This window comes from Alligator sinensis, unplaced genomic scaffold, assembly GCF_000455745.1.
Source record: "Alligator sinensis unplaced genomic scaffold, ASM45574v1 scaffold392_2, whole genome shotgun sequence".
Classification (NCBI taxonomy): Eukaryota; Metazoa; Chordata; order Crocodylia; family Alligatoridae; genus Alligator; species Alligator sinensis.
In genome coordinates, this window is record NW_005842145.1 from 1,458,962 (window position 1) to 1,481,832 (window position 22,871).

The 22,871-nt window shown below is 38.9% G+C and overlaps 1 protein-coding gene across 6 annotated transcripts in view; it reads left to right on the forward strand.

Moving 5' to 3' along the window:
* The window catches only part of RFX3 (regulatory factor X3), a 263,571-nt gene that overhangs the window by 173,656 nt on the left and 67,044 nt on the right, over nucleotides 1-22,871 (forward strand). For 5 of the 6 annotated variants that reach the window (XM_025206198.1, XM_025206200.1, XM_006025413.3 and 2 more), the window contains 2 exons: nucleotides 5,501-5,759; nucleotides 21,942-22,016. In XM_025206198.1, coding sequence (XP_025061983.1) covers nucleotides 5,501-5,759; nucleotides 21,942-22,016 — 334 coding nt within the window. The remainder of the gene's footprint in view (nucleotides 1-5,500; nucleotides 5,760-21,941; nucleotides 22,017-22,871) is intronic. The other variant, XM_025206201.1, reaches the window with a different exon arrangement.

Consider the following 22,871-nt stretch of genomic DNA (forward strand, 5'->3'; position numbering starts at 1 on the left):
CGTCGCCTGTGGCCAACACCAAGTCCAACAAGGCATCCCCCCTGGTGGGGCTGTGCACCTCCTGGGTTAGATGAAGGTCCTGGACTCTGTCTAAGAACCTACGGGAACACTCAGACCTGGCTGACTGCTCCTCCCAGCAGATGTCTGGGAAGTTCAGGTCCCCCATGACTACCACATCCTTAGCCTTCGCTACCTCGGTGAGCTGACCCAAGAATTCCTGGTCAAGCTCCTCTCCTTGGTTGGGTGGTCTATAGTAAACTCCCACCGTTAGGTCCCTTTCCCCTCTTTTGCCTTGAACCCTAACCCAAAGCACTTCAGAGTGCTTCTCCCCTGGCTCTTTACTAATTAGCGAGGATGTGTATTCCTCCTTGATATAGAATGCCACTCCCCCCCTCTCTTTCCTATCCTGTTCCTCCTGTACAGCCTATAGCCCTTGACATTCACCGCCCAATCATGCTTCAAACAAAACAAAATCCTTCTGTCCGGTCCCTCCATGTAGCAGGCTGTTCAGATCACAGGTTGCTTCCTTTTTTCTTATAAACCATTTCCTCACAGTGTGCCCCCTTTCAGCTCTCTCCTCTGGGGTTTTAAGTGACATTGGACCAGTAATGATTTTTGGGGCACCCTGCAGGAAATAGCCCTGCTCATAGATACCTCTTCATTATCAGTTACATTTTGAGATTTGTCAATGAGCTAGATTTTAATCTTAAGCACACTCTGTCTATTGTGCCAATGCTGTTGGCACTCTGATTTAATGATAATGATGGTAATTAAAAAAACAAAACATTCTGCATATGGTTTGTAAAAGAGTCACTATCTATACTTTAAGCTGCTGGCAGATGTTAAAGCAGTTATGTGTTTGGGGTCTGAGGAATTTTATGTCCCATTCCCAAAAGCAGCTGATTGTCAGGATCTAGATGGGGCAGCCCCAGGTCTGGGACATCCCACACATTGAATTTCAATGCCACACATTGGATTTCAAACCAGCAAACCAGCCATACAAACCAGCCACAAAAATGTTTCACATTTAAGTGGAAGATCTATGTGTGGTTGGCTTGCCATTTTATGGTACCAAAAATTGGCCTGCCTTGTGTTATGTTGTATATATGTGGCAGAACTACATGTAGTGTTTACCATGGCCCTTAGACATGAAAAAGCAAAATAAGAAATACTTGTACAAAAATCTCCAGCTCATTGTCCTCAACTCTCTTGAGTGTCCTTTTGGTTTCAGATCAGCATCTTCTTTGGCTTGTAAAGGGTGTCTGAAGAATAAGGGGAAACCAGAGGGAGCCCATGATGGTCCTAGTATAGTGGCAATGTAGTTTATAAGTTCCGACCCAATGTATTTTGTAGTTGTTTTAAAGGTGGTGAATTTCAGAATCTAGAGAAGGAAAACTTGTTATTGAGCACTTGCTCTTCTACTTCATTTATAAATCAAGTGCAGGTTATTTTCTTTTTAAAAACCTGTTTATTTTTCATAGCTTCATTGTTTTTCTGTTGCTGGTTCTAGTTGTATACACACTGGTCTTTAGTTCATGCTGATGTGCTCAATCCTTTCCTGCAGAAAGAAGAGGTTTTCATTTACCAACATGGACTATTCTAAATGATTAGGAAATAGTGTTGATAAAGCAGAGTCAGAAACTTACCCAGTCCTCTTTATGCCAAATGGATGGTAGCTTTGGATGTTACAAAATGTAGGAGTAATTATTAAGGAAATTATGTCTCTGAAAACACACAAGTGGCTTCAGCATCTTGGCCAGTTCCCAAAGATGTTATGTAATAGGCCTGTGCAAAGTGGCTAATATTTGCTTTGCATTTGGATTCGGCCGATTTGGGGGACAGTGATTCGATGTGGTGATTCAAATCGCTGTTCCAAATCAATTTGGTCGAATCTGATTTGGAGATTCAGCTGCCGTCGAATCAGCCAAATCTCCGATTCAAACAGGCCCCATCCCCCACCCGCGCTCTCAGCCCTGTCAATGTCTGCCCTGCCCGGCCCCAGCATCCTAGCTCTTTAAAAAACAAAACAAAAAAAAAAGCCTCACAATCACAGGCTTCTGTCAGGCGGGAGGGCAATCCCTGCTGCACCCCACTGCCCCGCACTGCATGGTGGGAGCTCTGCCATGAGCCCCCAGAAGACCTGATGGTGTCTGCAGCAGCTGATGAGCGCGGGCCTTTTTTTTTTTTTTAAAGAGCCAGGATGCTGAGGCCAGGTGGGGTAGCCAGTGATACGGCTGGGAAAGCTGTTGGGGGATGCTCAGGGGACCTGGGGGAGCAGGCAGGGGATGGGGCCTGGTCTCCCCCCACCCCTACACCCCTCCCCCTACTTACTGGCATGGCGCCCGGGTCCAGCTCCCTGCAGCGGCGAGTGGGGACTACCCAAATCTCCGAATCTTCCTCCAAATCTTTTCCAGATCAATTTGGACCTTTTTATTGGTCTCCCAATTCAATCCAGATTTGGAGATTTAGCCTCCGAATCGGGCCGAATCTCCTCCAAATAGAAACAGTACCCAAAGCTTCGAACTATTGTGTAACTTTCCTTTTTTTTTCCTGAATTGTGTAACCTGTTGATAAGATGTTTTATTTTCCCTTCTAAACAGCTATTCCATAGAGTCTGCTTACAGTTACTCGTTTTGTTCCATTAAAAGAGGCCTATGTTCAGGGTTCTTTATAGTGTGACAAAGCAAAGCCAAATTTTACAGCAGCCATGCTAACTTTTGTAGCAATATAAATTTATTCTATAATCATGAAACGTTCTTTGTTCCTACCCCTCACAAAAACATGCAGAGCTGTGACTCAGAGTTAAAAATATTCATTAATGTTAGCTTTGTTGACGATTGTTGATCTCCAGGACTATTTTCAAAGATGGAGGTTTTTATCATGCCTACTAGCCAGTCCTCTTCCACTCCTTTCCATGGGAGGCTTTAACTCTCAAAATGTTTATATAACCTAACTGAGCTTCTTTCTCTTCATATGTGCTGAGTAAGGAGGGCTAGTGACCAGCTTCTGCAGTTTATTTCTTAGCTCTCCAAGTCTCTGTTGGTCCACCCTGTGCTGCCTGACTTGTCACCTTATGGTTCTGTCTTCAACTTCATGGCTGAATACTAGACTCCAGTTGATGTTCCTCAGCCCTGTGCTGCCCAGTTTCTTGGAACAGTGTAGGCAGCGTGAACTGTAATTCATTTAATTTCCCCTTTTTGAGAAGGTTGGAAAGCAAGAGGCAGCAGCCAGATGGGTTCCAGTTCAGGTGGGAAATAGGAAAAAGAGTATTTAATGGCCAGCCTTAGTAAAATGAGGAATTCTGTCACACAAAAGTTGAACTCTGTGGCAATTTAGGAAAATGCCAGATTACATAGCCATAGAATGACTCATTGAGGTGAATGAAGCAGGTCTTGCTTCCCAAAGCTCTTCTATTGTTTCATGGTTTGTGCAGACACAGGCAGATGTTACAGCATTGATTTATACTTGATTCACATTTTTTGAGCTTTTCTTTGCAAGTGTAATACCCAGAAACATAACTTCTGTCAGATTCTGCAGGGCAGTTATGCAGAAAAGGTATGACTTCCAGTTCTGTAGATACAAAATTGACAAACACAAGAGGCTGGATTTCTGCTGAAGACCTGAAAGCCCTGGAATAAGGCACTCCTGATGGCCCATGTGGAAAAAAAAGTTGTATTTAATAATGTCATTACAGAAAGTATTTTAATGCCTTTGTAGAAGGGGACAAAATTAAGGTTGCAAAACAGGGTTAGGGATAGAAGTTGCACATAAACCAGTATAAGTGATCGGAAACCAGTTCAAATCTGTAACTCAACAGCAGTTCAGTATACATAGACCAATTTTAGAGTGGCTGAAACTGGTTTAAGATAAATCTGGATGGATGTACTATCAAACTTAACTGATTCAGGTTAAATCAGTCTATTGAACTTCTGTCACAGATCCCTTCCAGTTTCAAGTTAGCTCACAGTACCCCAGCATCCCAGGATGCGTTGCACCTTCCCTGCAAACCTCCCTTTGCAGGGTGGGCAGAGTAGCCTTGGCCCAAGCTGTCTGCTCCAGTAGAGCAGGGAGGCATGCTCTAGCACCCCCCAGCTTTTCTGGCCTTGGCCATGTGCCTGCATTTCCAGAATTCAAAGTGAATGTCTGTTCACTTGCTGATTGCTTCAATCTACACTGCTTAGACTAACCTGTAAAGATTGAATCGATTCAGCCTTGGGCTTTGTGACTGTCTGTACTTAGACCAGTAGTGTAAATGCAGGGGGGAGGGGCACCAGTCTTCAGCGCCAACTTGGCGGGAGCACAAGAATGGTGTCCTCTCATACCCCCTATCTACTCTAAGGCTGACCACCTTCCTTCCCCCTTCCCATCTTATTCCCCTGCTCTCACACCTTCCTTCCCCTAGGGCTCAAGGGAGTTTTGGCCAGAGTGCAAAACTCATTAGTTACATCTCTGTACAAGTACTTTTCATTCTTACATTTCCTAATTTCTGTGTGCTTCTGTTGTCTTCCTTTTTTGATTTTCTAATAGTCTGTGTAAAACATTTTTTACTACAGGGGCCCTTCTAAACATTTGTAGATTGGACATTTATTTAATTGCCTTTTGATAACTACATGATTTTGAAAATGTTCATTGCAATGCATGCAAACAAATATAAATTACTTAAAAAGGGTAACAATCTAATATAAATTATTACAAATGTAAAATTAAGAACAGTATTTCATAAAAGGGTTGTCAGTTGGGTGCAAAGTCTGTAAAGGTACCTGGTTAATGCAGTACAAATATGCCTTTTATCACAATTTCTGAAGGGAGTAAGTTCAAGTATTGGTATCAGTTCCCAATTTTATTTTTCCCATCTCCATGAACAGTATTTTCTCACTGTTAGTTTTATTACTTACACCTTTTTTATCATAATGCTGCCATATTGTATATATGTTGTCCCATCTTAGCTTTTAATTTACACCTGTAAGATATAATGACATATATAAAAATACAAATGCATTCAGAATTTCAAGCATAGCTTTCTTAATTCCCTACTAAGTTTTCCTTTCAAGCTTTAATGAATTTAAAATAAATGCAAACAGATGCTTTGGAACATCTATACACAGGATTTGTGTCTTGTTTGCACTTTAGCAGCATGCACAGCTATATAAAATAAATATAATCTGAAGAAAAGGGTGATTTGCACAAAAGGCTTTTAAAAGGTGAAAATGGATGGGAATTAATATGTTGTTTTACAAGATAATCATATTGGATTAGTTCTCTCCTCAACTCCCATATACCTTTTACTTCTCAGGTGTTCTTAGCTTATTTCTTTTTAGATTTATATGAGTTACTTGGTGCTTTGATACTGCTAGATGTTTTTTCTCTGGGGGCAAGGGTTGTTCATCAGTCTTATTTCATTTTGTTGCAGCTGTTTTACATTCATTTCCACAGTTATACCATTGCACTCCCCAAACAATGAATACAAATAAATACTCTTTTTTTTTTTCTTTTTCTAAAGCCGAACAACAACTTATCCTTACACAGAAACCCAGATGTACAGCCAAAACACTGGGGGGAACTACTTTGATACGCAAGGAAGTTCTGCACAGGTGACAACAGTGGTCTCCTCCCATAGTATGGTGGGGACTGGAGGAATTCAGATGGGTGTCACAGGAGGACAGCTCATTAGCAGCACAGGAGGGACTTATCTGATTGGCAATTCAATGGAAAATTCTGGTCATTCAGTGACACACACAACCCGGGCCTCCCCAGCTACAGTAAGTACTTCAGAACTGTGTAAATCTTTAGAGGTAGTTTCTTAGTCCTTCTTGTGCTCTTTTATGACAATGTATGCTTTCTGAAAAAAAAATATGGAAGTAATGTGTTGACAAAAGAGTAATTATGGCCCCCATCCTGTTAACACCTGTTAATGACCTTAACTTTGTGTGTGTAAGTAATGTCATTGGCTTTACTGAGACTGCTCACATGCATAAACTTGATCATGAGCATGATAATTTGAAAGATTGGAGCCTTGGAAATTTTTCCCTGCTTTGTGGAAAAGGAACATAACTTTATATCACCAAAAATATACTTTATTTATGTATTGAATGTTATAGTTGATGTCACTATTTGTATGTATGTAAGTAATTGGATTTCATACACTGGATTTTCTGAATCCATTTTAGGTGCTAGCTTTGTAACATATTTCAACCTAGCACCTGTTCTGAATAGTCTTGTTATATTAACTGTTAAAATAATTCTGTTTATAATTATTTATGGTACCTCCCATAAGATCAGAACCCCATTGTGGTAGGAGTCTCAAACAGGTGGGAAGATGTACTCTGTTAGCCTGGTGATGGGCAACCTTATGAAAATATAATAGATATGTTCTTTTCTTTTCTTGTCTTTTCTTTTAAGAACTTAATCAGTCCTAATTCTCATTGATAAAAATGGGTTTATATTTACTGTATCCTTGCTGAATAGCCTTAATGTACATTTCTATCTACATTTGGAGAATGCTTGAGCCTGGATATAGAGATTAAAACTTAAAAGAAAAAAGTATCTGAGAAAGAGAGAGTAAACAAGGGCAAACTGAAAAATGTCTCAAAGAAGATGATCAAGACACAGAGTAGATTGATAGTACTGATGTCTGATTAATCCAAAAACTACAAAAAAAAATAAGGGATTTAGTTTTGGAGACACTAACAGTGCTTACAAACATGGGGTCAAAAAACCCCCTGCGTTTTACTTTCAGCTCGGCACACCCCTGTATTGAATGCAGCACATGCCCAGAAGAGGAATTGCATCAGTTTGTCCCAGTTTGCCCAGCATCTGTATAGCTCACATGCTTTTGCGGGGCTTTTTGGCACTTTTATCTAATAGCTGATTGAATGAATAATAATGTATTAGATAAAAGTGCCAGAAAGTCCTGCTGAAGCATGTGAGCTGTACAGACACCTGGAGAGCCAGGTCAAAATGACATGATTCTGCTGGTAAAGTGGTGTGGTCCCCCCACCCCAGTCTGTCAGCACCCTAAATCAGTTGAAACTCAGCTAACAGTATCAGTCTTTTAAATGTCACCCATTTGGAATGAGGAGCTCAGAACTGTAGCATCATATATAGCAAATGCTCTAACAAAACTGTAATAAAAGAACTGTGACTCATTGAATGAGTACCCTAAATCATAATACTCTGAAAGAGTGGGAAAACAAAGCCTCTGCCAGCAGCTGAGATTCTGTATATTTTTTGTAAACGCTAAAGGAAATACATTATTGTCTAACATTTCTATGAATTTTGCAGTACTTGTATGTAATAGGTAGTTTTTAAAGGAATAGTACTGATAAATCAGACTTTTTCAGTTTAAAAAATATATATAACCATACATTCTCTCACTTTCTGGCTTTTTCTGCATTAACTCCACCCCTGGAAAAGATGTATTTTGTAGTCCAGAACAGTGAAACTGAACAAGTTTGACATATTTGTACTTTCCAATGTCACAAGCTAGTTCTATGGTCATTTTAGTTTGACTCCTAGAGTTACAAAATAATGGTCAGAACTAGAAGAGTTTCCGATAGACAGGAGTAAGGAGGGTCTCCTACACTGACAGAAATTTGAAAATTGGTGTTCGAGAAAAATAAACTTAAAGGGCAAGTAAATTTTTGTGTTGTTTTAACTATTATATTTACATCTGAATATGAACTTCTCTTCTACTACACTCGTGGTCTTCCCTTACCTAATCAAACCAGTACAGGTATAACGCTACTTTTAAGGGGGATGAAACCATTCTGCTATTGAATGAAATAGCATGATTCCTGAATTTCAGCATTCTAAGTTGACAGTAGTATCAAATAAGTGGAAAAGGATTAGGGGCAAGCTATCAACTGATTTGATGCAAATATCAAACATACGTTTAAAATATTTTTAAAATATGGGAAAGAAGTAAGCTTAAGTTGAAATTTAACGTAATAGAAAAGTGTTACTAATATCAAAAGTCCATGTTAAATTTTGCAACTAAAAACCAAGCTGGAAAATTTTCAAAAATTAAGCAGCATTTCACAATATTTAGAAAAGACTTTTTTCCTATTATATTCTGGAATTCAACAAAGATTTGTTGGTAATTTTTGCTTAAGAGATGACACATTGCTTTTGAAAAATAATGCATTTTAAGGGCATAAATATCAATTTAAAGTTTGTTCCCCCTCTCTTCCCCAAGTGACTATATTTTTAAGCAGTATTTTTTCTGAATTTTGGGTTTTTTTCTGAAAATAAATAATTGACATGTACAGACAAAATCTTTTTTCAAGTTACTTATCTCAATTTCCCTGCTTTTGCTTCATGTGCTGTTTTTCTTTATGGGCTCAGTGTGTTCCTTTTTACATTACTATAGGAAAGGAATTTTGAAATGGGAATAAAAAAAAATACCATTAATAAATTGCATTTATATACTTGCCCTTTCATTACCAAACGAATGTTTCTCCCCTCCCTTCTCAGTATTTTTAAGATATGTTGTATTTGTTTATATGTCTGTTAAGCAAATTGAATAGCAAGTGCATTTGTTTATAATAAAATATTAATTAGGAAATTGCAAAATGTGTGTATATTTATCCATGCACGTGTGTGTATTACAAAATGTTATACAAAAAACTAGAACTCTTGGTTCCAAAATGATACCTCTTATTAGACCAACTGGAAAATGACAAGAAAATTGTCCTTTTCTGCAAGCTTTTGGGATCAAAGTCCCTTCGTCAGGCTCTGGGAAAAGTGTAGATGGTACAAGATGGTAAAAAGTTCCCATAGGTAGGAAATAAACTTCATTTTTGCACAGAGGGAGCTGAAGATGGAAGTCTGTCCCTCTGGGTCCATGAGAGTGTCTTTGTGAGCTGTGTTGAGTAGCTCTTTGATGTGTTCATCAGGTAGAAATTCCTTCCCTGGAAGTGTCAGATGGGAGGCAGGGAGGCAAAAAAACTTCCTTGTTGCTCTGCAGTGAAGTTTAAAATCCCAAATCGGCTAAAATTTAGCATCTTCCATGTCTCAGGGGTGTACTTGGTAGCCATGTTGGTCTGAGACAAACAGACATACAAAGAACTAGAACCCTTGGTTCCAAAATGATACCTTTTATTATTTTTATTACTTTTCCCAGGGACTGACGAAGGGACTTTGATCCCGAAAACTTGCGGAAAAGGACAATTTTCTTGCCATTTTCCAGTTGGTCTAATAAAAGGTATCATTTTGGAACCAAGAGTTCTAGGTTTTTGTATGTCTTTTTGTCTCAGACCAACCAAGTACTACCAAGTACTTACAAAATGTTATACACACACACAGGTATACACACATATATAAATTTATACATATATCAATATAAACATTTTGCAATTTCCTGTTTTTACATACATACATAGATACATACATATATATTAAATGTATGTATGTATGTGTGCATGATATATATGTGTGTGTGTATGCATGTATGTATATATATTATAATATAAATTTTTACTTTGGGCCCTTCTTATTTATGGATTCAACTGAAATGTAAAAGGTTAAGCTCAAACTATAAACTAATGTAAAAAACCTACTCAATTTTTCATTGTACTTAGAAGTTATAAATAAATAAGGCAAACGGTGGTAACATAGCAGTTTATTTTACTTTGGGATAGATTGCAAAGTTGACTATAGTTCACATAGCTAGAGCTCATTTCACTTGTGACCCTCATCCTAACTACATCATCATAACATTTTTTTGTATTTATCTAAAGAATTCATTTGAGAGATAAAATAGTATTCAAAATTGCTCTTTTAAGGTGCAACATCATTTTTCAAGACTTTAAATAATTTGTATAACTTTCACATGGAGATAAACAAGTGCATAGAACTTTGCTCTCTGCCATTTTGTATGCTTATCATAACCTCTACCACTTTTTTGTCATAGTTCTGTTTTACTGTTCGCTCAAGCAACTTTCTTTATATTGTTATCATTCACTTGCACTAATCAAACTATAAGTTAATGTCTGTAATAATTAGCAGAATAATTTTGTTATGGATACAGTTTGGCTGTTCCTGATTTTTTTTCATTAGATTTTTTTTTTGTTATCATAAGGGACACTGTCATGTTTAAAGTCAGGTGTTTAAAAAACAGCATCTATGCTACATGTAATTTTAACAGTATCTTCGATTAATAAAAGTGAAAAAAATCTAATATACCTTACACCCCCTTTGCTATTTACTTTTTGTGCACTTCAAAAAAATAAACTTCTAATTGACCATTTTAGGTTTCTTTTTAGACACTTTCACTTTAATGTTTTTATGTATTAATATAATCTTGAAATAATTGGGGACTGCTTAAAATTCAGGTTTGTTTTAAATCACAAAAATAATTCTATTTATATTGCCTTTTGTAAAGCTTTGACAGAATCTGAATTTGAGCCCAATGAATGTTAAGCCCAAATTACATGACATTGTCCCTTTCAAGTTACAACATGAATTGTATTAAGCAGTGGTGCTCAACCTCCAGCCTGTGGGCCATGTCACCCAGCCTGCACAGGTCCCTATAAATCCAGAAATTTGGTAGCAGGGGATTGGTGGCAGCATTAATTGCCACTTCCCTACTGCCACATTTGTAGACTTGTGGGGAATCCTGTGGGTAGGATAATGTGGCCCTATGTGCTAGGCTGTGGTGATGCATGGCCTGGATGGCACATGGGCTTGTTCCACAACGAGATCCAGGCATGCAGGGTCAGGCCAGCACACCCATTGACTGAGCCTACACAGGATCCAGCCTGCAGACCAACCCCACACAACTTGTCCATCCCATGGGGCCAGAAGGGTGGGCACCTGCTGCACAAGAGCAGTGGTGACTTCTGGTTGCTCCCATGATCACAGTAGTAATTGAATGACTGCCAACAGCAGCTGCTTTTCATTACTCTCTCCACAAGTCAGTGCCTGGTGACGATGCATTGATGGCACTGCCCTTGCTTTGGTACTGGCTAACGGTATAAAGCATTTTATTTTCTAGAAATATTTTGGATTGTGCACTTTAATTAAAAAATAACCTCTGTAGGCACACTAATAAGAATGCTATCATGCATGAAGAAGTTTTGTTAGCATTGATTTTTGTCATTACATTTCCATTATTGGCATAACTTATTTCCATCAAACACCTTGCTAGCTTGTTTAGTTGTAGTAAATTACATTTTTCGTGTTATTAAGAATATTTTTGCAAAGAATTTCCAGCAGCAAGATCAGTGATGGAGCAATATTGTGTTACTGGTGTGTGGGTAGGTTGGGCTCAGAATTTAACAGTTAGGTAAAACTGATACATTTGGTTTTTGAGTATTTGGATAGGTCAAGGAAAGTTTATGGTTGCTTTGTAGTAGGACTGTCTTATCCTAACTCTTGGTTACTGCAATAATATTACAGTGAAGGAGGATGTATGTTGCATCCTAGATGGAGAGTAAATGATGGTGGAGTTGCTGTGGCTTACAGTAGAAAGAGTAATAAGAAAACTACCAGCTCTTTACATGATAAAACCTGATTCACCATCATACAGATCTCCCTATGTCAAATATCTAAAGAGTATTCCGTAGATAAAAAGGATCAAATTCCTTAGAAAAGGATATAATGGAATTATTTACAAATATTTTACATAAAAAATAATTTTTTTTTGTATAATTCCTTAAAAGTAAATGGGGTACAATACCAGCCAAACTAATGAGGATCTTCCAGAAATCACTTTGCATCAAAGGCATCATCAAGCAAAAGCAGTTCCCCATACAGTTCTGAAAATTTTCTTTTGCTTTGGTTTTTCTAATCTACATAAGGGAACATAGGAAAAGGAAGCAAATAACTAATAAATATCTTCAACCCACTATAGTTTTATAGTAGATACATAGATATGTAGATCAAGGGGGCCATTTGATTATCTAGTCCAACCTCTTGCATAACATAAACCGCAGAATTTCAGCACATTTCTCCTACATTGACAATAATTTAGTGATTCCTGAGAAAAGGCCATCCAGCCTATTTGTTGACATCTAAAGAGAGAGAGAGAGAGAATCTCTCTTAATATAGGATGTTTTTGCTGTAGTGATTAATTGGTAAAATAATGTTTCCTTATTTTGTATTTGATTTCTGTCTGGCTACAGGTTCAGCTTCCAGTCATTGGTTCTTATTTTATTCTCTGTCACAATTTTTTCCAAGCAAGGTACTTACACATTTTTTCAAAAGACCATAGATCTGTATTGTCTATGAACAAAAGGATCTATTGATTTAACTATATTTAAGACATGAATCATGAACTAGTTAGTTAACTCTTTCTAAAATAATCCTTTGGAGAAAATAATCTCTGCAATAATTTACTAAATGTCAGTAGAATAAATAAAGTAGAGTCAAAGAGGGAAGTTTTTGGAATTGGTCACTAGAACAAATAATAAATAATTCTCTTAGAAACTAGTCATGCTGTTGCTATATATTGGCCTGAGGAAGAGTCAGCAACAGAAAAATACAATGGAGCACTCATTGTCTACCTTCAGAAGATGAGAGGAAAAGAGGTGATGCACAAATGTTTGCTTCATGGGAGATTTTTGGGTAAATGATCAGCTGGCCATTCCTTGAGGCAGAAAACTAAGCTGTATTCTCCCTGAACAATAGCACAATATAAAATGGGAAGTTTAGTGGGGAAATAATCTGATTAGCAGACATGAAGCAAAATAGTTTGAATAAGCTCTGGATCAAACGCAACTTTTTGGATGCTTATTTGAATTCTACTTACTTTAGATATCCACTTGTCACTATGGCTAGGACCAGAAATTACATCTAAACTATGGTATAAATGATTGGAAACCAGTTTAAAAGCTGGTATTGGAAAAAGTTGTATTTAATAATGTCATTAAAAGCAGGCCTGTGCAGAAGGGAACAAAATTAAGGTTGCAAACAGGGACAGAAGTTACACATAAACTAGTATAAATGATCAGAAATTGGTTCAGATCTGTAACACAACAGAAGTTCAATGCACGTAAACTGTTTTCAAAATGGCCAAAACAGATTTAAGATAAACCTAGATGGATGCAGTATCAGACAGACTGATTTAGGTTAAATTGGTTTATTGACCTTCTGTCCCAGATCCCCTCCAGATTCAAGTTAATTCTCAGTGCCCTAGCATCCCAGGATGTTTTGCACCTCCCCTGCCCCCAACCTTCAAAATGTACGCAGCTTAGACAAACCTACAAAGACTGAAGCGATTCAGCCTTGGGCTTTTTGACTGGCAGTTTTGATTTAAATAAATAAGGACTAGATAAAGTTGGTATTCATCAGTCAATATGCATCCTTTGTGTGTGTTCAAACCACTAGACATGTATCTTGACCAGTAGCTATTATATACTTTTAACTATGTCATTGTGCTTATTTTTAATAAATATTTAATGGTTCAATTTTGAGAAAAATGCTAGGTTCTTAAGGCTTGTGTTCACTTAAAAATACCACAGAATAGTTTAAACTCAACTTTATAGTTTATATTTATTTGAGGCTGTATTTCTAAGAACTTTTAAACTGCCAGACTGTTAGTAATTTTCTTTCCATTTTCCAAAATTTTTTTCTTTTGCATTAGAAAAATTTACATAATCTGAAAAAGCTCTTTTACTACTGCTTTGTCTGTTGTGGGGAATTGAAAGAGAATCTCAGATAAATTGAATTCTTCAAGTTTTGAAAATGGGACCTTGTGCATCTGGACTTTCTCTGTCTTTAGATGTTCATTGTTGCTTCATTTCCAAGCATCTTTGATCTTGAGCCAACGTGTCTGCCAACTGATCCTAGTGGAATCATTTATTAAAAGAATGGTTCCACTTTGCTTTATCTGCCCAGTTCTGAGATAAGAATGGAAGCCACCAAAATTAATGCAACTGTGTTTTACATTATAACAGTATAATTAGCATTTTTCAAAGCCCTGCACTATCATCTAATTATATTGGTTACTGTAGTGAGGTGTGCAGGTGTTGTTCCGGGTTGATGGTAAGAGCAGTTACTATTCTGAGGCCAAAAAATTGTATACCAATAAACCCAGATTGAAGGAATTGTCATTAGCACTATGGGCTGTACTCATTGTTGTGAATTAATTCCTTATCATTTTAAGAATTGTGTTCTGTGGAAGTATCTGATGTTAGGAATCAGACCTTGGAGGCCTTAAGTATTGGTTGTAACCATGTTATCATGATTTGGTCAATTTATGAAACAAACTAAAAGACCTCTTTTTGCACTGTTAGAGTTTGGAAAACACAGGGAAGTTAGTAAACAGTGGGTGTGTCTACACAAGACGTTGACTTTGCAGTAGCTGAAAAATACTGTGCAGTAGCGTCGCAGCACAAATAGAGCTAATACACTACTGTACAGTATTATTTAGCTATTATGCAGCAGCATCACCTAAAAGACATTTGCCAGTGCCATTGCACAGTAACTCTGATTATTGAGCATTTATTTAGTACTTGCTAATACAAATACTAAATAAATGCTTAGTAACAACTGCATAGTAGCATCTCATGTACATGTGCCCAGTAAACTTAAAAAACCCCGGTACTTAGCACTAACTGAAGTGTAAATACTTTTAGAGTATACTAAGTACAGGGTAGCTTACTTCACTTTAAAGTGAAGTAATTTGACTTCCACAAAGACACTTTTGAGTGGACTGGAAGTGCTCTCCTGGGGAGTTAATGCAGAATAACTTTTTATCTCCTAAAAGCAGAGTTCTGTAAATTCACATCTTGACATGTGCTCAGTTCCCTGTGTAGATAAGCTTTTAGTTTATCGATTCAATATAGTAAATATTCAAGTGTTAGTTTGACTTGTTTTCTAAAACTCTTGGTGTACGAGTAAGTTGGACTTATAAGTCAGTGGTTCTCAACCTTTTTTGTACCAGGATCGATTTTTAAATATTGATAGCCAGTCCCAACCCAGTAAATAGTTTAAGTAGAAAACATCCCCATGGCCCTGCCAGTGCCTCTCACTCCCAATCAACATCCCCCAAGTCTTGAAGCCCTGCTGGTGCCCCTCACTCCCAAACTGCTGCCTCCAGACCCCAGCCCTCAGTGTGTGAGGCAGAGGGTGGGTGGGTGTGGGGCAGTGTGGTGAGGGGAGGATATGTTTGGGGCACATTCCCCGCCCCCAGATTTGTGAGCCCACAGCAGGCATTGGACTGCAGCCTTGCTAGATTGGCACAGGGAGAAGCTGCCTCTGTGCCCCAGCAGGTGGGACCCAGTTTGGGAGGACAGAGTGAGGCAGCTGCCACCACTTCTGCTGGGACACCTCACGCTAGCTGCACCGCCATTAGCATGAGGAGAAATGGATGGGGGATGCTGTGCTGCCCTCCTCCCACCACCAACTGAGCATGCATTGAGTTGTGGCTCTACCCCACCATCATGGTCTGGCCACCACCACTCATCTTAGGCCGCGGCTCTACCCTGGAAAGGGGGTGGGGTGAGAGATAGTGTGGGCCACAGTGAGCCGCTGGTGGTGGGAGAAGGTGAGGGCACCCCGCTCTCCCCCTGCAGTTTCCCACGTTTGTCTCCTTGAAAGGAGAAGCCATTTTTAAAGTTTGTTTGCTCATGACCTTTTGTATATTCTTGCATGAGCAAACAAACTTTAAAAATGGTTTCTCCTTTCAAGGACATAAACGTGGGAAATTGCAGGTTTCTCCTTGCAGGCTGGCAGAGTTCCAGCCTGCAAGAGGCTGCTTGGGGCTGGGGGAAGCAGGAGGAGAGCAATCAGGCAAGCGGCACCATGTGCGCGTGCACACATGCTCGTGGCAGCCAGACAGCATGGAGAACAGCTCCCACAGCTACCTGCAGGCATGTCTATGGGGCACAGGGTGGGGGGCGGGGGGCCACAGGCAATACATTACAGGGCTTGGGGGGAACATGTGACGCCACAGGTTGAGAAACGCTGTTATAAGTCGTACTTGCTTATTGATATCCTTGTTCTATCATACTTGTAGATTCTGCCAGTATGTAAAGTGCTTTGAGCTACTTCTGTGGAAGGAACTGTGTGAATGCAAAGTATAACTGTTATTTGATCACTTTTATTTACCCTTGACTATGCAATGGAAACACACTGATTTTGTTTCTTACAGTTTGCTAAGCAGCCTCAGCCATGGTTTTTTTTGAAGAAGGAACTCTGTTTACAGGTTGTTTAGATGGCCTGTTGGCCATGCTCAGTAATATTCACAAATATTACTGAGCATTTCTGTTCTGCTAGGGAACAGAAGAGGATGGCTGATGAGGGCTGGATCCTCAAAGAAAGAATATGAAAAAATATAAGGAATACATTTTAAAGAACGTTCTTCCAACTGGGGACCCTCAGATAAGCACTTTGTAGATATTTTGCATGTCATATGGTTTAGAGCTTAAGTAGGCAAAATTTTGAAAACATGACAATAAAGTGATTTGCAAATGAGAGGGACCAATGAAGATATCTAGGGACAGGGCATATGGCAGCTCATGAGTTGTACCTTGAGATATCTCCTAAAAGCAGCCTGCCCTCCTAGCAGTGAAAGGGGTTAAGGTAGGGGTGGGTAATTATTTGGCCCTGGGGGCCATGTAGGGTGTTTTGATGAGTTGTTGTGGACCAGGTCAGCATGCGCTCGCCCGCACCCTGCTGCAATAAATCACCAAAACTTCCTATGTGGGATGGGGCCACAGGTGGGGGGAGAGTGGTGTTCAGAAGCCAAGGGATGGGCAGGCAAGGCCAGGTTTGCTTCGTGGGATCACTGGGTAGTGACAATGTGGGTCCAGTGCCCAGGGCAGAGCCACGTTCCACTCCCTTCATGCCCCTGCCCTGTTGGGGGTGGATGCATGGGGGATTGTGTGTGGGGTATCGGGAGAATGCATGTGTGAGGGGTGATTGTCTGGGCACTAGGTCCCTGGAGCCAGCCAAGGGTGAGGGGAGGGAGGAGGGGGTGTACAGGGTTTGTGCAGCAGAGCTTGCCCAGGCACTGTGGTCTGCAGCTGCCCCTGCAGCACTCCACATGAGGCCAAGCCCTGCCAAGGGCAGTCCGTGCCATGCTCCCATCCACACCTGCCAGCCTAGCCCTGGCCAGCACACAGCTTACCAGATGAGGGGGTGGGGAAGGCTGCTTCCAGTGCAGCTGCAGTTGCCCTGTAGCTGCTGAGCTTCCCTTGCCTCCAGTGGCTGCTCCTGCTGTGCCACTCCAAGTGGGGAGAAAGCTCCAGGTAAGTGGCTCCAGCCCCATCATGTGGGGCTCCTGTTCTAACTCCTAGCTGCCTTCTATTCACTCAACTGCTCATGCCAGGTGGGCAGAGTGGATGGAAGGCAGCTGGGAGCTGGAGTTGAAGCCCCACATGGTTGGGCAGGAGCTGCCCAGTTGAAACCTCCTCCCTGCCTGGAGCAGCAGAGCAGGGGCAGGAGCAGAAGGATAATCCACCACTGGAGGTGAGGGGAGCTGAGCAGCTTCCAGGCAGCTACAGCCATGCCAGGAGCAGCCCCACCAATAAGATGTGCACACTGACCTGGACTGGGGTTGGTGGGCGTGAGCAGTAGCACAGGGTGGGCTGACCCAGGTGGGGCTCGGCCTCCTGCAGAGCGCTGCGAGGGCAGCCACAGGCCAGATCCAATCAGTTGGCAGGCACCCGCTGTGGGCCGGATCTGATCACGTGGCAGGCTGGATGCGGCTTGTAGGCCATATGTTGCCCACCCCTGGGTTAAGTCAACAAGCAGGTAAAGATAATAAAAGGGAGGATGTAGAAACTGACAGTTTAACCAGATTTTAAAAAGGATTATATATATATATATGCCTGATAAGTCCATTAGTGGGTGTTAAAGTTCATAGGACAGCTGCACCCTCCAGATTAGTCCTTTGTGGGCCTCTGAATATTTGAAGCTGTAGGGGAAGAGGGGCAGTGGACAGATCAGTCTGATTAGGACCTGCATAAATAGCTGCCACTTAACATCTATTAGCTGTCATTATGAGGTACAGGATAATGAGCTAGATGGACCTGTATGCCATTTCTCATGTTTTTCTGCTCAGATTCATAGGAGTCTTTATAAATCAGAAATTCCGAGGAGTTAATTGTCATCCTTTTTGCTCTCTCTGTTATCATCTTGAATCATCAGAAATATACATTGTAGTTATTTTTATACATCAAAAATGCTCAATATTTTTCTTCTATCAGCTCTTCCTGGGCCAACCTCTCAAAATGTATTTGGGATATTTAAGTATTTTTGCTGAATACATACTGAGAAAACATCTAATAATTTAGTATGCAATTTATTATCCAGCCAGAAATGTGAGAAGAGCAATAACACATAAACGATAACTTCAAGTGTTATTGCTTTTAAAATCAGTAAATCGTATAAAGCTTTAAAGTTCTAAGATTCAAATATTGCATGATATGTCATATTTTATCAACTGTAGTTGATTGTAACCTCATTAGCTAGTAACAATTATGCTACCTGAAATAAGCTAATATTTTAAAGACACAAATTATGCATACTAATTGAGAAATCTAAAATCATAGTTCCCATAAAACTATCATCCTTTTCTCTGTCCTCACATATTACTGCGTATACTGATTATGTACACTGTGATAAGATATCATTGCTCATTGGATTATGGTTGCTGTGGGAACCATGCCTTTAAATTTCAAGACTATTATATATTTAAATTATCAATCAAAATGTTTTAATTACTTAGTGGGGTTTTTTTTGCATTAAATTAGTATTTTTATGAGAAAAGAGAAGAAATGTGATCATACATTCAAATATATGGTTATATATACTTTGCCTTAACATTTGGCTCTCCCGATGCAAACATTCTCTGCTATGTCTAGAATTCTTTAACACAGTATTATTAAAATGTAAGGAATAATGTTTATTCTTTGCTGCATGTGCAATGTACAATTTACAAATGTTTTAAAATAAAATCAAGTACTTTTCCAAATATATCAAAGGCCATTATTTAGGAAAACAGCTGTCTCTTATTTAATTGTAAGTGTATAGGGCCTGTACACATGCAGTGAGGCTGCTCCAACATGCTATAATTACAGTGCATCAGAGCAGACTCGATTAATCAGTTCTGCTGGAGTGTGGTAATTACCATACTCCAGCGTCACATGCAAGCTGTCCAGTGTAGGCCAATCCCCATGTGTATGTGGAACCCCAATTGCTTCGTTGGTAGCAGCATGCAGGATTGGACCTTAAGCCCAAGTCAGAACCAGTGGTTTTCACTCTGATTCTGGAGAAAACCTGAGCATTAGCTTAAGTACATCCATATTAAAAAGAGGGCTTTAGTATGGGAAGTTATCCATGTGCTTCAGGAGTGCGGGGGAGGAGGGGTCATTCGAGCTTTAGTTAAAGCGCCCCACCTCCATTTTTCAGCACAAGGACACTGATATACATGACACTCCGGGCACTTTAATTAGAGCAGCTCTCGGAGCTGCTCTAATTAAAGCCTCCCTCCTTCCCCGCACCACATGTATAAATGCCCTTACTTAAGCCCTCCTTTTAATATGGATGTACTTAAGCTAACGCTCAGGTTTTCTCCAGAATCAGAGTGAAAAGTATTGGTTTTGATTTGAGCTTAAGTTCCAATCCTGCAAGCTGCTACACACGAAACGTTTCCTACTGAAGCAATTGGGGTTCCACATATATATGGGAATTTGCCTACACTGGACAGCTTGCAGCTTTAGATTAAGGACCTAAACCGATGGAAAGTTTAGCGGTTTATAAATATGGTATTTTGAGACTCTCTGAGTACTGAAAACATTGGAAAGTGTTCAGAAAGGAGTTATAAGGATGGTTCAACATCTGGGAAATCTGCCTTGCAGTGAGAGACTGGAACTTAGCATGTTTGGCATATAACCAGTAGGTGATTAAGAAATTACTTGATCATGTCTATAAGCAACAATATGAGGACTTGGCAGAAACCAGCAGCTGAAAGTTCTAGCTGAACAAATTCAAACTGGAAATAAGATAGAAATGTTTAAATTGAGGATAATTAACTGTTGAAACAACTTACCTAAAATGTAGTTAATTCCTCATCACTAGACATCTTTAACTCAAATCTAGATGTCTTTAGAGACCCGCCCAATGAGAAGTCATGTAGTTGATTAAGTAATTACAGGTTGAAATTCTGTGGTCTGCATTATAGTAGGTCAGGCTAGATGATTATAATGATCCCCTATTGTCTTGTATTTTTGTCATGTTAGATTATATTTTTACATAATAATCAGAAATTATTTTCAATAATATAATAAAAAGATTTCTTATTTCCAAAATCAGGTTCACTGGGAAAAGACAAATGCTATAGTAAAGTTAAAGGAAAATACTGTATTTGTTAATAACAAAGTATCATTACTCTTGGGTTCAAGTAAATAGGACACAGTAAATTTTCTGTATGTGCTAGTAAAGACTAATAAATTAAATCTGAAATCGTTTTTCAGTTCAATACTATATATTGATTGAACTTGTCTTATGCTTTTAAATTGGACTGCAAAAAAACTTTGGATAATACTATAATAAAGCAGCGTAGGAGAGCTCATTAAAACGTCTCTAAAGTTATGGTAAACTTAATACCACTTTTTTGTATTTTCCATTACATGGTTAAATGTGAGTCATGTACTTCATTATGAGCAAACAAGATTACTGTCCTCTTTCTTAACTTTAAAATAAGAAAATACCTTTTAGTCTAGTATACATTCCAGTGCCCCTCTCATTCCCAGTGCTTTTTTACTATGATGCTGGGTTTTGGTTGTAGCTGTGTTGGGCTAAGGACATAAGCAGGCCAAGGTTCTTTGGGTAGATGTGATATCTTTTATTAGACCAACTGAGTAGTTGGAAAAAAGCTCTTAGCAAGCTTTTGGGCACAGTCACCCTTCATCAGGCATAGGGAGTTTCTGCTGAGACTCCCTATGCCTACATATTTATATTTTCACTGACATCCCTCCACACTTTTAGCTTCTCTCATTCCTTGGAGTCTCAGACCAGCAGAGATTCCCTGTTCCTGATGGAAGGTGACTGCGCCCGAAAGCTTGCTGAGAACTTTTTCCCCAACTAATCAGTTGGTCTAATAAAAGATATATCATCTACTCAAGGAACTTTGCCTTTTCACTATCATAGCATTGCCAAGCTACAGTGACATTGTAATTTTATTGCCTACACTACTATCACTACAGGATTAATCAAAAATTGTGTTAACATGAAACCTTAATTGAAAAAAGGAAAGGTGTGTGGGTGTGTGCTCTTTACCTGTTTGCATTGGGAATAGTCCTGCTGTATATTTAACTAAGGATATATAGTAATTTTCATGTTAAAATGACAAAATTATTCTGAACAAATTAAAGTGTTTACTCAGGACTAGTTCCTGCACTCCATGTCTATCTATGCTAGCTTTTATGAAAGGGTCCACAAGTGAACTACTGCCTCTATTTGAGCTAGTGGCAAAATTCCCATTTGAGTTCAGTGGAGTAGGATATAAATCTTAAGTGTGAAGAAAAAGGAGAAATTTTGCCTCAGATTCACATCTGTGTCCAAAATATGCATGGGGTTTTTTCCCTATCTTTGGGCAGGGCAGGGAGGGGGGATGAGTACTGAAATTCTTGCCCACCAGGAATCCTGTTTTTTATCATTATCATTTTTAAAGATACCAGATATTTAATTTTTTTTTAATATTTGCAGTATAGCTCAGAAATAATTCTTGTGCTTATTTCCTGCATGGGGAGGAAGATGAATTGGACTTTATAAGCTATGATCCTGCAGTAAATATGCAAACAAAATGCCAGCTGAAGTAATTTGCGTTTTCCTTTCATAGGCACTTCAGAATCTGGCCCTTTAACAAATTTTAGTCAGTAGCCAGGAGCAAACTATAAATTTCTATTGAACTTTAAACAATCTATCAAAGTTTCTCTGATCAGCCTTTTTACTATCTTATCTTGAGCCCTTTTTTTAATGACATCTATTATCAGATTGAAATGGCGATTGAGACACTGCAAAAGTCTGATGGTCTGTCTACTCACAGAAGCTCTCTTCTCAACAGCCATGTAAGTTGCCTCTTCTTCATGTAAACTAATCTCTTGCCTGTTCTGCATGCTTAGCCTGCTTCCAAATGCTTGTTTTGTTTTATTACTTTTTTCTTTGCCTCTTAATCTTCTCTTCTAAGTTTCTTGTTATCTTATTCAGCATCTCCCATGGCTATTAACATAGGTGAAGTGTTGTTACAACACATTGTAGAATTTCCTCTGTTTTGTAGGGTCTGCACTGTGTAGCAAGGGTTAATGTATTTCTGTATTGCACAAGTTATACTTTAATGTTAAAATAATCATTATCAAATTCTTAATTATTATAGGTTTGATATTTAAAATAAATACAGTTAACTATAAAGATGAGTTTGTACACACTAATAATTTTGCAAGGGGGTTGGAGAAGGGGTAAAGGGACTGACATGAATAAATAATATCTTTTCAATTGTTTTAAAGTATCTTATTACTTTATCTTGAAAAATTGGTTCATTATAAGAAGACATAAAAATGCTGAAGTTCTTTAAGGTGATGTTAAATATTTTTAGTAAATGTCTTAAGATGGTGCCTTTTGGGGCTGAAAAAAATGAAAACAAGCTATTGCTATGAAAGCAGGATATATCTTCCTCTTTTTGCCTCCTTGCTTTATTCATACTTAACAACTCCTACAGTAAAGCATTTCTGATAAGAGAACTTTTTTTGCCTAAGGTGGTTGTTTGTCTGTGTGTGTGTATTTAGATATATGTATAAATAAATCCAAATATAATAGTAAAGTTATTTAATAACTTTTGTACAGAGGAAATTAGAAAATAAATTGTCAGAACCTGTCTTTCCTGAAATGTATTTTTTTCAGCTGATAGACATGCTTCTAACATAATT